The 15,879-nt window shown below is 39.8% G+C and overlaps 1 protein-coding gene across 2 annotated transcripts; it reads right to left on the bottom strand.

Moving 5' to 3' along the window:
- Positions 1-1,286: 1,286 nt before the first annotated feature.
- tp53inp1 (tumor protein p53 inducible nuclear protein 1) lies at positions 1,287-14,333 on the bottom strand. 2 transcript variants are annotated; one of them, XM_079240189.1, is made up of 4 exons: positions 14,131-14,333; positions 10,355-10,731; positions 5,632-6,145; positions 1,287-5,421 (listed from the first exon to the last, which is right to left on the bottom strand). In XM_079240189.1, exons 2-4 carry the CDS (start codon positions 10,479-10,481, stop codon positions 5,199-5,201), a joined length of 864 nt encoding a protein of 287 aa, XP_079096315.1. In that variant the 5' UTR covers positions 10,482-10,731; positions 14,131-14,333; the 3' UTR covers positions 1,287-5,198. The 2 variants fall into 2 exon arrangements, with proteins under 2 accessions (XP_079096315.1, XP_079096316.1); XM_079240190.1 differs by lacking the exon at positions 14,131-14,333 and adding an exon at positions 11,504-11,702.
- Positions 14,334-15,879: the final 1,546 nt, after the last annotated feature.

The following is a 15,879-nucleotide window of genomic DNA, read 5'->3' as shown; positions in this document are numbered from 1 at the left end:
TTTTTATATATATATATATATATATATACATATATATATATATATACATATATATATATATATATATATACATATATATATATATATATACATATATATATATACATATATATATATATATATACATATATATATACATATATACATATATATATACATATATATATATATATACATATATATATATATATATATATACATATATATATATATATATATACATATATATATATATATATATATATATATATATATATATATATATATATATATATATATATACATACGCCACAACCAAGTAGCCGTCATAGTCAGGGCCGGATTGAAAATGCACAGGCCTGGGGCCCACAGTGTTCCTGGGGGCCCCTTCCCCACTATAAAATTGTGAAAATTTGTGAATGATACACTTTGAAACGACATTTCTAACATCTCTCAGACAATGGTACCAATAGCAACACACTAGACACTGTGGTGTAACTATTTATGTACATTTTGTTTCATGTTCAAACTGCTGGTGTTTCCCCTATGCCGGCCAAACATGGGCCCCAAGTAGGCGTGGGCCCCTGGGCCTGTGCCCATAATGCCCATTGGATAATCCGGCCTTGGTCATAGTGTACATAAGTCTTTTAGCAGAATATGGACTGGAGACCCCTAAGTCCCAATGGGAGACCCCTTTCCAAGGTGGTGGAGAATGAAAGGACTAAAATCTTGTCGGAATTCTAGATTCAGATTGACAAAATGGTGATGGCCAATTAACTGGACACAGTGATCATAGATAAGCAGCAGGGGGAGACCGTAGTGATCGATGTATACATCCCCAATGATGGAAATATCAGGGAAAAAAGGAGCATGAGAAACTGGAGAAGGACCAAGGCCTCAGGGAAAAACTGGAGAAGGTCTAGAAGGTACCAGGTACCTGGAGAAACACCAGACATCTCCATCCAGAAGAGCGCAGTCCTAGGAACAGCTAAGATACTGAGTAGGGCCCTCAAGCTCCCAGAACTCTGGTAGAGGACCCAAACTTGAGATGAATAACATCCTACCCAGAGAAGATGGGAAGGGTGAGTGAGGGAAGAGTTTTTCGTTTTTTTTGTATGTATGTTTGTGTGTGTGTGTATGTCGTTATGTTTTCATGAAATAAAGCAAAGCTTAAAATCCAAACAAAATAGATATATAGATGCATTGCATTTATTAATCCTACTTTAATGTTATCCTAGTAGTTATTACATAATAATAAAACATTTGGTTAAATCAAAGCTAAGTAAATAAGAAACAGGCAGTCAATATCTGTGTATGAAAACATTTATTATAGGCTAATAAGAGATCACATGTATTAACTATTACAGTCCAAAAACAGATGACCCCACTTTTCTATTAGCTTTTTTGTTTGTTTGTTTGTTTATGACATCACAAAAGAGTGAATACATTTGTCAAATATCCAAAATACAAAGAAGGAAACCAGTTATGTTGATAAATAAAACGTTAACCCTAAAATTCCTACACCTTTTTTTTCTTTTTGGCAAAGTGCTGTATTATTCCAGTAAACTACTCAAAAAACAAACACGTCTAACACTTGGTGAAAAATAAAAATGCCACAAGGTATTCTTCACACTTTAAAAAATAATAATAAGAGAGAAAAAAAAAAAGGTTTTGCTACATCATTCTGTCTGGTTTGTTGAGCCATTAAGAAAGCTGTACTTAGGCTGGGCGGATGGTGGCGGCACAAGCTTACACAATTCCTCCGAGTGATGCATAGTTGGTTTTTGATATCTGTTTACATGTTTGTATCTATTAAGTCCAATTGAAGCATTAGAAACGAAAAAAGAAAAAATCAAAAGAGTTCAAGTTCTTCATTAATGCATTGTCATTACAATATTTCAACCTGGAAGGCACGTGATCCACAGATTTTCAAGGCATTTAACAAAAACATTAGAAATCCCTGTTAGTTTGATAAAGAGATGAGCTGAGAAGAGGCATAAACACACAAATATAATATTTACGGCTCCTGACAGCAGGAAGAGCCGCTTACGTCTCCTCCTATCCCTTCTGTCTTAAAGTTTGTCTTTTTCAAAAACATTGCAGTAACAAAAAAGAAAATCAGCTTGATTGCAAAGGTTGATAGCAGAGAGAGTGAGACATTCAAGAATTAAAAGAAAAGCTTAAATACATAAAGAGACCCAGTCCACTATCATACTATTTACAATAAATCACACAGATGCCTAATAAACGCGTTACTGCCTTCTCAATGCTACAATCCCATCAACACAACGCGATGGACCACACTGCAAAACGTTTTTACCCCAGTGACTGAATATTTTCTTAGCCCGTTTATTTATTGTTATTGAACATGTTTAAATTAGACTGACTACCTTTAAAAACCATCTGTTCCCTAATATCTGACTTCAAGCTGACTCACTGTCTTTTTCATTGTCTTTAAACTAAGACATTTCTTGAGTAAATCAGCAAAATGATTAGTAATATAGCCCCTTATTCATTCCAGATCATTTCAAGACCATGAAACAGTACTTTATATCTGAATGTAGTTGTAAAGGGGGAAAAAGGTTGGGAAAAATAGTGTGACATAACTGAAAAGTCACTTTCTGCATCAAAGTTTTGACCAATTTGGTTACCTTTAACTTAAACAGGTCAAAGTCTGAACAGAAAAAAATCAATTTGACTTTTTAGCCATGATAACAATACAATTCTATCATTTTTGATTGTGTATATGATTTTACCATTTAATCCTTATTTTCTTTTTTCTTTTTCATGCCAGTAATGGGCTTTGGAAATGTTCTGTCACTGTGCGTGATTGGATATTTCATTCCTCCTGCAGTGTGGCGACTTCGCCTGGGCTCCGTTTTCCCTACAGCAGACACATTTTAAATACGAAACAGTCCACTATTTCAGAGCTCTGAGCCCACGAGTTGTTAACAAAACACCTCAACAGTACAAAAGAAAAGAACATTTGTATTATACAATAGTAAAAGGTTAAAAATCACTTCTACTTTTTGGTTTAAATATTAGTTAAACAAAATGTAACTAACTTAGCATGGAAAACAGAAGAGCTGAAATAGCATAAAGTATATTTCTAAAACCATGTTAAGTACAAAAGCAAAAACAAACAATAAATCAGAGAGAGAAAAAGAAAAATAGCTGAAAAAGTCAGTTCCTCTGCATCTTGATGGATTCCCAAGAGTCAAGTGACAGCTCATGTTCACGGTCCTGGGACTGAAAGAAGCTTTTTGAGCATCAATTATTTCTCACAAACTTTTTTTTAACAAGGGAAAGCTCGCAGGGAAAGAGCTGGAAAAGTCTGCGTACGCGCAAAGAATCGTAAGCCGTTCAGTAAATCTGCATTTTCCTAAAGTGTAAAGGTGATTGGTTGTGACCCTGAGAAGTGGACTGCAGATTCATTTGAGAACAAACAAAAAAGGAAAAAATAGACCATTTTCTTTTCATTTTTTTTTCCATCATCGTGACACCAACACAACTCTACAACCATGCAACAGATTGCACACTAACAACCAAACATACATAAGCAAGAAAACCATAAACGCGTATAACTTCATACTGATATGTAATATGTTTTTTTCTTTTCAAAAAATATTTTGGAAGGTTTTTTTGTTGTTTTTTTTTTGTAGATACATTTCTTTTACATCTCTATTTATCTCAAAGCTACCGTTAAAACAAGTTGTTTAGTGATATTTAACCCAGTAATCTTTACCGTCATTTAAATTTTTTTTTTTTAAAAAAGTACTGAATAATAAAGTCAGAAGCAGGTTCAGATGGTGCAGCAAGAAGATTTCACTTTAAAAAAAATGGTGGTGCTGTAGGCCTAAAAAAAAAAAAAGGCAGGAAATAAAAGAGAACCCCCCCTTATAAGGCTCCAATGCAGTTAATCCAGCAGTTGGTGTTATGGTCTGCATTACTAGTTAAATCTGTAACTGTTTAGTAAAAAAAAAACAGGTGTGGTGGAAAAACATGACACTGAATGAATATAAAGAGAAAGCAAGAGAAGAAGAACTTAATGATCTTGATCTACCAGAACAGAAAATGGTCGAAGGCAAAGCAGCTGCAGTGCAGTGGTGGGTTTGAGTCTAATTTTATTAAAACTCTCTGTTCTGTCTCTCAGTTTTCAGTAACTACGCTCTTCGGTTTCACAGGAAAAACTGAGCGCTGCTTCTTCAAGTCTGGATCGTGTTCAAGTCTGTTAAACAAAGCTACAGTAAAGTCTTGATGAAGGATTTCCCACTTCAGTAGGAAATACAATGATTTAGTTGTCATGAACAACTACTTCATCTTAACAGAGGCAATGACTTGGAGCACGTCACTCTAAATTCAAAATCAAAATACTGAATGAGATTAAACACCTTTTTAATAACCCTTTTATTGTGAAATGTAGAAACTGAGATTATTTGAGGGTTATTTTTTTCTTAGATGTTTTGTTTCCCTGCTACCTGCAACACCAGCCTCCAGTGTGAAAAACATGCTAATCCTGGCAATTTTCTGCACTCAAAGGCTCAATGCAACACTCTACTGATTAAATGGAAACACTGTGCTGCTGCACCGTATATATATATATATTCAAGTGATTTTCGATCTGAAATGTCTCCTGATGTTTTGATAAGGAGCCCAAAAAATTGCCAGGCAACCAATCATCGCCCCGTAACACCCTGAAACGGCAACACTGGACCGTCCTGCCACACCTTGAACCTGCCGCTGAATAAAGTGACCTACAGCGTTGATTCTACACGTTAAATTGTCCGTTAAGAACAAGATGAAGAAGAAGAGAGGCAGATAAAAAGAGGGCGTCATTGTGACATTTCTTTCTCTCCCGTGATTGGACACAAAGTGGTGAGAAACAGAAGAACCGGGCTGAAAGATGGACGAGACCCTTTTCTTCTCACATCCATGCTCGGCATTCAAATAAAGTAGAATGGGTGAAATGGGAAGGAAAAAAAAAAACAAAAAACTCCCCACTGGCCACTAAACATGATACAATGAAAAGAATTTCACTGTCCAATCAGATTTTAGAACAGATCAGGTGGGTCATCAGTTGCTGGTGTTTGTGTCAGAAAAACAAAAGCAAAGAAAAAGGAGGTGTGTGTTTGTGGTGGCCAGTGTTAGATTCCCGGATTGTATTGAGGTGGTGGACGATGATGATGTTGATGATGATAATTATGACGAAGTCAAGACCCTCAGAAGTTAAGGTGCCTCTGGCTGGGCTGGTGCAGGTGCATGGTGCCGGTTTTCGGGGGGCGCAGCAGGTTCAGACGCCGCAGGGCCTTGCGGGACAGCGGCTGGTTCCGCTGGGTGGCGTTCCCCAGCCGCTGCTGCAGGAGGCCAGTTTGGGCGGAGAGCGCTGCGGCGTAGCAGGGGGAGTGGAGACTAGCACGACGCTGTACGACTGCCACATCAGGCCTGCAGGGAGGCGAGAAAGACACACACCAGATTAAAAAGTGAACATTATTCGGCTAATCGGTAAGGTCATTTTTCAAGTCCATATGAAGAAAACTCAGGCGTTTGCATCTAAATCCATATTCTCCCCATGAGAACTTTGCCCATTATTTACCTTAACTTTCTATAGAAAAGCTAATTCTACTGGATTCAGTGGTTTGTTTTTTTTTTTACCTGTGTCGAGGTCCATCTAGCATGCATCTCCCCTTCTCCTTTCCACCTGAGCCTGTCGGGTCAGCGGCCATATTGCCTGATAAAAACTCCAATTCCCGGTCAAGTGTGTGTCGTGGTATGGCGTCGAGGGTCAGTCGAGGGGGGCTGTGGTGGGCATAGACGGACATGCTGGGGTGCTCGATCAGCAGGTTCTCCAGAGGGCTGGTCTCCACGAGGACCGGCTGGCTTCCGCAGCCGGTGAAGCAAGGTGGAGGTGTGACGAACCAGCTCTCCTCCAGCGAGCAAGCATCCAGACGCAGAAAGCCTTCCTCCTCGCCGTCCACATCATCGTCGTCCTCCTCCGCACCGCCGTCTGGGTCCGTGTCTGCCGTGGAGTTGAGGGAGGTGCAGGAGGCGTAGCGGATAGCAGGGCTGGCTCTCGGAGAAGGGATCATCACCAGGTCCTCATCCTCGTCTTCAGGACTGACTGTGGATCCAGAGAGGCCGTCACCACAGCGACTGGAGCAAGTTTCAGCTGCGGAGCGAGATAGAAAGTTAATAGGATTTATGTTCTACTTTAATGAAGTAATCTGTAAAATATGCTGTTGTTCTAAACAATTGTTAACAACATCATAAATTCATTATGGGAGATGATGCATCTTTAGTTTCTTCATGCAACAAGTCGTTTACTTCTGCAGCTGTTGTTTTGCCTTGATTTATACTAAAACAGTGTAATACCTTCAGTCTACCAGCAGGAGGCACTGCACAGATGTAAACAACCATTATGTGGATGTCGAACAACCAGAGGAGCTGCAGGCAGACCATTACACTCCAACTAAAACCACACAATGCAAACATGTTTCTGGTTGTGAGTGCAGCTAAACCGATCTCACAGACAGACAGCAGCTTTATCTCCTCGCAACCACCTGATGCTCGATTCCTCTACGAGACGTAGCAGAACCAACCGACTGCTGCACATTCTTCCATGCATAAATCACCTGTAAACGTGCCAGCAGTCTGCACTCTGAGACATCTGACTCTGCTGTGTTGGGAAAACTGGAGGCTTGCCAGAAGCTGCAGGTTAACGGGAGCAGCCTTGTTTTGATCCAGCATCAGCTTCTAATTATTAACTAAGAAACAGGAAGTCGTGAGGTGGAAACATGATCTCAAGCTAGCAGACAGGACGCTAAAAATAACTCTGTGTCTACTAAGCAGATGTCTCTGTTTGATTTCAGTTCTGTTTAAGGACATGCTATTTTCTCTGGTGGTCAAATAAAGACCGTAAAAAAACAAGACGTATTTGAACTTTATCAGACCCCCGCTGTGTTTATTCCCTTGCCATACAAATACACACAACTTGGAAGACCTTGACACCCTCTCTGAATGATCTCCTCTGACCTCTTTGCTCTTGGTGTGGATAGATATGTATATTGTTTTCATGCATGTGAGCAAGTGTTTGAAGTTCATTACGACACGTGACATGACCACAACCCGGTGGCTCTGACTCTCAGGAGTCCACAGAGGAATCCTTGTTTACCCGCAACAGGACGGAGAAGCTGCAGAGTGCTGACTCAGTGCCCAGAGGCTGATCTTATGCTCACTTTATCCTCTCGCCAGCAGCAACACAACGCTCCACCAGCAGCTTATCTCCTCCTGCAGAGGCCGCAGGTGTTGGCCGTCACCTGGACCAAAGGCTTTCTTCGACAGGAGCGAGGCAGCACTGATTTTTGGTGACCTGGCTGCTAATGTGTTGGGTTAATGAGGTCGGTCTGGACTACAAATGAACCGCCTGACTTTTCACATAATTCAGTCTTCACCACAAACCACAAAGGCTCAGTTGGAAAGTTTTCAACAGAGCAAACAGCTCTGCTCATGTTCAACTAGGCTTACTCAACTTTTACCTCATTTTGACCACATCTGCAAGGTTCTAGCAGCGTTTTGCAAAAATAACGCTCGCTTTGATGCAAATCAGAACAAATGCCTTAAAAGCCTTCAGGCTAACACATAATTTGCTATTTAGCTATATTTTGCAAGCAGAAAAAAACCAACAATTTGCAACCTGAATTTAAGCAAAGTTAATAAATCTGCTTTGCATTATGGGTATTGTGATTTTCAGGCTTCAAGACTTTGATAAGATTCAAAGCAAAAGCACACATGAAGCTCTTTTACAATCACTTCAGCAGAGGTGGCCATTCCTGGTCCAGAAAGTAAAAGTCCTGTCCGGCAGCTGTTCCGACCAGTCACCAAATTTAATGCCTGGTAAACAAGCCTGTTAGTGAAAACACCTGTTCTAAATGTACAGGTGGATCCAAAAACATGGCAGGACCTCTACTTTCTGGACCAGGAATTGCCACCTCTGCACTTTGGTGTATGTTTTACAAGCAAGCACATTCCCACACGTGCAGCTAATGGATGTGGGTCATCTGTGATGACATTTTATTCCCTTTGTATTCAGAAAATAACTTGCCTTTTAGAAATGTTTACATTACATTGTCTTGAAAAGATGAGACAGAAATCTTTGACAACGTAATAAAAAGGAGAAACACAATGTGTGTTGTCAGTGTCGGGCAGCTCAGACTCCATACATGTCCACCTTCACTGGTCCAGAAAGGGAATCACCAGGATCTATTTTTACCTCATTAAGGTTCCTCGGGTGGTTTTGTTTGGCCTGTTTACAGGTTAACTTCTCTGATGTCCAACATCCTCCCCCACCTTGCCTAAAGTGGGCCAAACAGGCCACTTCTCCTCCCCCTCCTTTCTGCCTGAAATATTCGCACAGCTGTGGAATCGGAGACTTTGTCAAGTCAAGTCAAGACGAGCAGCGGGTGAACGGTGGGCCAAAGCAAAGAGCTGTGCCAAGATTCACTGAGAGCCATTTGGAAGTTACTGCAGTGTGTCATGTTGCTGCATACAGTGTGTGAGACTTGCTGAGCTTCTCTCCGCCTTGTTTCTGTTGTGACTGGGATCTGTTTTTGGTCTCGGACAGCTCTGGAAACTTGGCTCAACGTTGACCTGCTATTACAAAACTCTGAAGTTATGAAATACACTCATCAAACCTGTTTCTTCACACTGGTTTTCTCATAAAGTATCAGTTTGACTTGAAATTCATCAATCTGTTTGCAAGCTTTTCTTTGACCTTCCAGTCAATCTCCATAAGGCTCCCCAAGGTCCCTAAACCTATGCCCAAAAAGGGGTCCGTTCTTCACCCAAACCACCATGTTTCTTTAGTATTGCTAAGCCTAAATTGCCCTGAAAGTCATTGCATTGTTGACTTTAAACATTTATGGTGTCCCAGCTGAGATGCAGAGCTTTTAATTTAACATTAAAGCTACACTGCAAAATATGCATGACATCAGATTAAAACCAGCTGTGCTCCAGAAGCCACTGTCTATCATACAGCTGATTCAGCTCTTATTTCAATAACTGACTGTTGGAAAAAAAAAAATCTAACTTATTTGTGTCAGAGTCAGTGTAAACTGACTGTAATTTCTGCAACATGTGAACAGAACTGTAGCTGTCAAGGTGTATGTTTAAGGCTAATTGATGGTTTGTATGTGTGTATTAACAGACTTAAGTAGTGAAAAGCAGACATGCATGCCGTTCCTTTCATACCACATTTAAAAGGTATGACTTAGCACAATATATCATATTTAAGAAAGAAAAATGACAACTTCATAAGGGGACAAGGAGGAACTTTAAGTTTTTTGGGGTTTTTTTTTGTTTTGTTTTGCTTCTGGCAAAAAAGAAAAGGTCCATAATGGGGAAAAGAAACATCTGTGTGTCCTATTAATGGCTATAAATCTTCTCACACTATCCTGGTCTTCACAGAACTGAAGTTATACCCTGTAACTACCAGGTTTATTTTCCTGGCTCACGCCAAGCCTGCATGCCTGCAACCCATATCATCTGCACCACACGCAAATGTCAGTACTTGCAAACTTGCAAACAATGATCCAAACTGACGGGCATGTACGGAAAGCATGATTTAGTCATTACTTTCCATTTTTAGTTTTCACACTAATGTGTTAATTTAGCTTCAGGTGTAAAATATTTAAGGTTTTGTGTTTCTGTTTTAAATAATACTTATGTGAGATTTACGAGTTTTTTGTCACTCAAAACCAAGAAATCTTTCAAACGTTCAAGTCACAGTTAGAATATCCGACACTGCATGACAATGCTGATTAAAAACAGATAAGCTGGTGAAAGTACTAAAAGACAAATGTCAGCATAGGTCTTAAACTGTGTCTTTTAGTACTTTCAAGCTCCACCACGAAGAGTTTAAACAAAACCGGCATGTGTGTACCGTTAAACGGTTACATTACAGCTGTATATGGCCTATACACTGACTTTAGGAGATAAACATGACTTTGGTAAGTATGAAATATTTATCAACTGATATGATTTATCCAAAACTTACGGAAGTTGAGTCTCCTGGTGGAAACACGTGCGTGGTTACAAATAATTCAGATAGCAAAGTTTGCCCAGGTGGTTTTTATGTATAGGGCAGAGTCCACGTGACGTGACGGGAAATGTTGAACCATGACGAGCGATGAAATGTGAAACGTTTGTCTAACCTCCTGAATTTTGTAACATGTGTATCCAAGCAGGAAGATTATGTACATGTGACAAATCTGTAAAGTTTTTACTGCTTGATGGTAATAAACTACTTTTTTTTTTCTTCATTTTTTCATCATTATTAAGAAAAAAAAAGCCCAATACTTTTTTCTCTGTGGGTCAAACTTACCTAGATAGTTGACCAAGATCCAGTCTTCATCCTCCTCCTCTTCCTCTTTTCCATCTCCAGGTCTGCTACGTCGGCTCAGCTCCTCCACGTCGTCCCCAAACAGAGCACTGGTGAACCTCTGGAACATCCCGGGACGTCCTGCAGGGGCGAGAGGCTCAGGAAGGGGCCGAGGGAGGCGCGTAGCTCAGGGCGACGGCGGGGAGGAGGGGCAGGCTTTTTGGTCATCAGCTGCAGGGTGCACCGCAGGTGGAAGTCTCCGGAAAGGTGCTAAAGTGCATCAATAACGTATGGTCATGGATCATCTGAGGGCCAGCAGACACAAGCTGGACATCGCTCAACGTCGGGATTCAACGAGTGCAAAAGTACAAAAGAAAGCCCTGAAACGAGACAAGACAGCAAATCAATCAGCAAAGTTATTTTTAGATTCACCACAAGAATGCAACAAGCTTCCTCTCTGATTCGACTCGAATCAACACGGTTGTTTCCACCAAGAATCAGACACTTCGGCTAGTCAATGCTTATATTTAAACTCCTGGTTTCTGCTGATCAGAGACATCTGTTTGGTACTACTGGAAACTCTGAAACTGGACCAGACCAGTATATGGACCACTAAACCCAAAACTGGAAACATTTGCAAAGAGTTACTTTTTTTTCCCCCTTTTGTTTATTAGTTACACAACCATATGAGTTATTGATAATAAAAACTGGAAGAGAAGTTTTGATTTTACGGCTTCCAAACGCACCGTTTTTCTTTAAAGCGGAAAGTGAATCTGCAGTGCATGAAAGATTTTTGCCAGAAAAATGGAAAATATAAGGATGAGAGGGTGATTATGAAAGTAAAGAATCTCAGTAGCTGGCCAAGTAATTATTGAATTACCATTAACCTAATCAGCTCTAAAAGATACTCTAAATATATGCACTTGGTTCCACCAAACTACTAAAACCTATATTTCTGTCGTAAGAGAGAGAGAAAATCTATATATCACTCTGAGTTTATAAATAAAAAGAATAACATAGAATAAAAAGAATAAAAATGAATGTGTCTGCCTTTAAATCACTGACCTTCTCATGAGCTGCCTTCTCTACACAAGTGTTGTCCATTGTTTATTCTTATGCCCGATTGTAAACATTTGCAGCTGCTGCTTTTACCTGCCAAGAATCCCCTCCTCATAAAAGGCTTTTAGAAGGAGGCTGATAAACACACCAGGGTAATCCCAGACAAACCAAAACGCAACAAGGACTCTGTTAATATTCACTTGTTGATGCAGATTTATCAGGGCTGTAAAGTTAATCACCATCACCGAATTAATTTCCTGTCAGGTCTGACGATGCAAGCAAACACAGAGAAACTTATCTGTGTCATACTCAGCCATACATATAGAGCTCTGCTGTCCTCAAAGGACACACAGGCTCAGCTGGCTTACAGCCTGTGTGCTGGACTCTACGCAGCGTCTCACATTAGGAAAGTAGACTAAATGAAAAGTGATCAGTGTAACTGTCACACTGCAGCTGCTACATGAATAACATTCACTGGCACAGCTTTGGTGGAGTGTAAAGCCAATTGTACAATGTCCCTCCTCAATCTTTAAATCCCCCTTTTGGCTCATTTTTACCATCTCAGGTCAATAAAATCTCTCTAAACCAGTTCCACTTTCTGTCCAGCTGCCAAAAAAGTAGATTTGGACGTTTAAAAATGCTGATTTTGTTTTTTGAAGCAGATGGAGGGAAGAAAAAAAGAGGTCCACAACAGTAGTGCATGTGGCAGGTGTCCTGTGTGTTTGTCTGCATGACCTGCAAACATACCTTGCATCTTACAAAGAAAATCTATCCCATCTGAAACTTTTTAAGGGTTTCCCCTGTGAATATTCATGCAAACTGAAGGATAACACAAGCTCTTTCTGCTTCACCTGTTCCGACTACTGAACCATATTGCATGAAATCCATGTAAACACACTGCTTACTTTGTTTGGCCTACTGTATTTATTCTGATACTACACTGAAATGCTATTCCGCACCCCTCCATACAAAAAAAAACACACAAAAAAAAAACAAAAAACTTGTAACATCCATTAAAAAAATGTAAATTAACTACACACAATAAATTAATCTTTGGTGTAAATCGCGGATTGCTCCTCAACATTTATAGCAGCTGTTACAATTACATGGAATCACCGCTTGGAGGCGCTTGGAGGCGATTAATCCAAACCCAAACTGTCTGGAATACCTCCGAGCCCGCAGCCAACGACGTGAAAACCCAAATGTCCGACGTTTTCCCCTTGCGATTAAACGCGCTCTGCATGGTAGACCGTTAAGATGCGTTCAAGTCGTTGAGTGCGCGCTCGTATTTTTCCGTTGTCATCAGCGTTTCAAGCAAAAAAAAAAAATTAAAAAAAATCTGAAGCGTTTCAAGAAAACAAGTCAGTTGAACCCGCCTCTGTAAACATCGAGCAGCTGTGACGAACAGCCAGCAGAAAAAAAGGGTTGTAAGTGACTGTACCACCTCCAACAGCAGGCTGATAATCTGCTGCACCTGTTTCTCTTCCACTATTCATCCTCCTCCTCCCTGATAGAACATCTCATGGATAAATAATAAGGACGATTGCATCCATTTCATCATTATAATGAACACAAGGAGACATAAGCTCTTTGGACCCTCTCTCGTAGCTGATTAATATCCATAACAGGTCACATAATGCGGGTTTCTGCTGAGCGACATGGTATTACAACCTGCACTATTTATTCAGTCAAGTGTAAAACATGCAGTAACAAAGGTAGGCAATGTAGGACACTTAAAATCCTTCAGAATGATGCCTCTGTGATGTAGCCCGAAGGATTAGGAATAAACCATAATGGATGCCCCATAATCAGGGATAAAGGAGGATAAAATGCAGATTACACACGTTTTAGTTGGCAAACAGCACTTTGTACACCTTACACCACTTCCCCAGATTCAAACTAGAATGACAATCATTGTGTATCTTGTAATTATATAAATAGTTTGTGCATTTCTATTTGCTACTGGTTTCAGGTGCTGTTGAGAGCTGCAAACTATCCCTTTCCCCGTTTTTGCTATACAGTGTTTTACCTTTTTAAAGTATACCTTTATAGTTTTGTTTATCATACACATTCTCTTCCGATCGAGAGCTTTAAGTGTCTGTTTTGACCCTAAATCCAAAAGCAGCAACTCATTTTGTCCAATTAATGTGGAATAATCAATAGCTACTCCTGTCGATTAGGTTTCCTTTGTTGATGGGCTAGTCGACTAATCGGCTAACGTGATCGGTACTAATGTGATTTGTAAACCAGTCTGCAGGGAGGAAAAAGCTGAACTCGTCTAGTGGTAATGTGGAGGAGCAGCCTGTGAGGGTTTTGATGGTAAAACAAGGGGAAGGGAGGAGGCTGTAACTCTACACTGCCAGGGCTGGACTGCAGTCAACTTTTTTATCTCCACAAAAAAGTGATGAAATTCCCTAATAATCCAATATCTTTGTCGAATCTGGTCAAAAGAGAGCCAAAGAAAAAAAAACATTAGGTTTTGCCGAGCTAAAGTACACAAAGCTGGCGTTCAAAGCCAACCGGGGCTGAGAGGTTACTTAAGAGTAAGCCGAATAAAAATGCAGAAATTCAGTGTGATAACACATCTTAGCTTTTCAAAATCACACCGAGTGACGCTTATGAACTGTCTCTATTGTTATGCAGATTGAAAAGATAACTAGCATCAACAGAGGAGACAACAGAGCCGATAATGTTCACCGAGAGGAAAACAAAGAACCCACCTGCGGCAGAAGGAGGAGATGCAAACGACCTCAAACCGTGATTAAAATCCTTAAAACGGAGGTAGATACGTTACTTTTCGGAAAATAGAAAAACTTGATGTTTCTTCGCGGAAGAAATAAAATATAAAAATCGTTAATTTATGGACTATACATAGGGAGTCACAGTGCGGTTGAGCGTTTTTTTTTCTTTCAGTCCGTTTCCTTCTCAGTCCCCCGACTGCGCCTTCTTTTGTTGTTGTTGTGGGGCTCTAACAGCTGATTGCCGTGACGTCGCCAAGGACAGCCTATCGTAGGGGACGGGTTGGGAGCTTGACAGCCAATCAAAAGGCTTAGTACAACCTGTCACTAACCCACGTGACTTTACCCCTCCTTCTCATGAAAATGGGCATGACTGGGCAAAGCACTCATCTGGACAGAGCTAAAATGTGAACGTTTCCCCAAAACAGCGCAAATGTTATATCAACAAGCCTGCATCCGGGTTCAGCCTGTAGATTTCCTGTTTTCTTAGGATCCACACACCCTAAAAATGTCACGATTATAGTTGCATAATAGTCTCAAACTGTTAAAGGTACATTTAATGGTTTTTTTTTTTTAAAAAAAGAAAAAAAACACCAATCAGTGCTTTTTTTTTTTTTTAGATCTATCTATCTATCTATCTATCTATCTATCTATCTATCTATCTATCTATCTATCTATCTATCTATCTATCTATCTTGTAGTAGGTACTTTTCTTTTAAAGACCAAACAAAAAGAAGAAACATCCAGAAATGTCAGGAACATCCATCTTTTTTCCCTGCCTATTTTACCCTACATAGAAAAAAACCAAAAAATATATATATATATATATTTATACTTTCCCCTGGAATAACAGGAATTACTATGCTGTGAACATTGAGTAAATGTGAAGTATTGCAGTTTTACACACCCAGAATTCTGATTACAAAGGTTGTAAATACAAAACCTGTTCTTTTCTTCGTCTTTTCCAGAGAAAAATGTGTTGTAGCTACAAGATTTGCAGTTCTTGTTTTTTCTATATCATCAGAAACGCAGTGCTGATGGATGCAAGAAGGAGTTACAGTATTTTAGCATATTGATCTGATGGAAGCAAATACAGAGAACCTTATCTGTGTCATGTTCAGCCATACATATAGAGCTCTGCTGTCCTCAGAAGACACACAGGCTCAGCTGGCTTGCAGCCTGTGTGCTGGACTCTACGCAGCGTCTCACATTAGGAAAGCAGACTAATGAAAAGTGATCAGTGTAACCGAACAACATTGCTATCATATGATCCAAACATTGTCATCAGTTCACCCAGACAGCAGACAGACAGCATTTTTTATGCAGCCTGCTTATTAAAACAAAAAATGACCTTAGCTATAACAGGTGGAGTCAACAAACAGGATCTAGGAGATATTTCCTGTTTAATTACAGACCTGAGCTTTGTTGTGGGTGCTTGTAGTAACAGCAGAAGGGATTCTGCTCTTCTAACAATGATAAATGTCATAAGGTGTGACAAGATGCAAATTTCTATTGATAATTGCTGTTACAGCTCCAGTGTGCACATACTCATTTTTTTATTTACTAATTCTGCATTCAAGATGTAAAATAAACTGATTTTACATGACTGTGAAACATCTTCCTTTAATAAAACAACTGGAAGTAACAAATGTTATCATGTAGTCTTTTAGTGTATTTTCAGATTGGACCTTGTGGATGACATGATTTTGTGTGTGTATGATTGTTGTTCTG

This window comes from Telmatherina bonti, assembly GCF_933228915.1.
Source record: "Telmatherina bonti genome assembly, chromosome: 5".
Classification (NCBI taxonomy): Eukaryota; Metazoa; Chordata; class Actinopteri; order Atheriniformes; family Telmatherinidae; genus Telmatherina; species Telmatherina bonti.
Note: the sequence above shows the minus strand (reverse complement) of the source record. Positions and strands in the feature narration are given on the sequence as shown.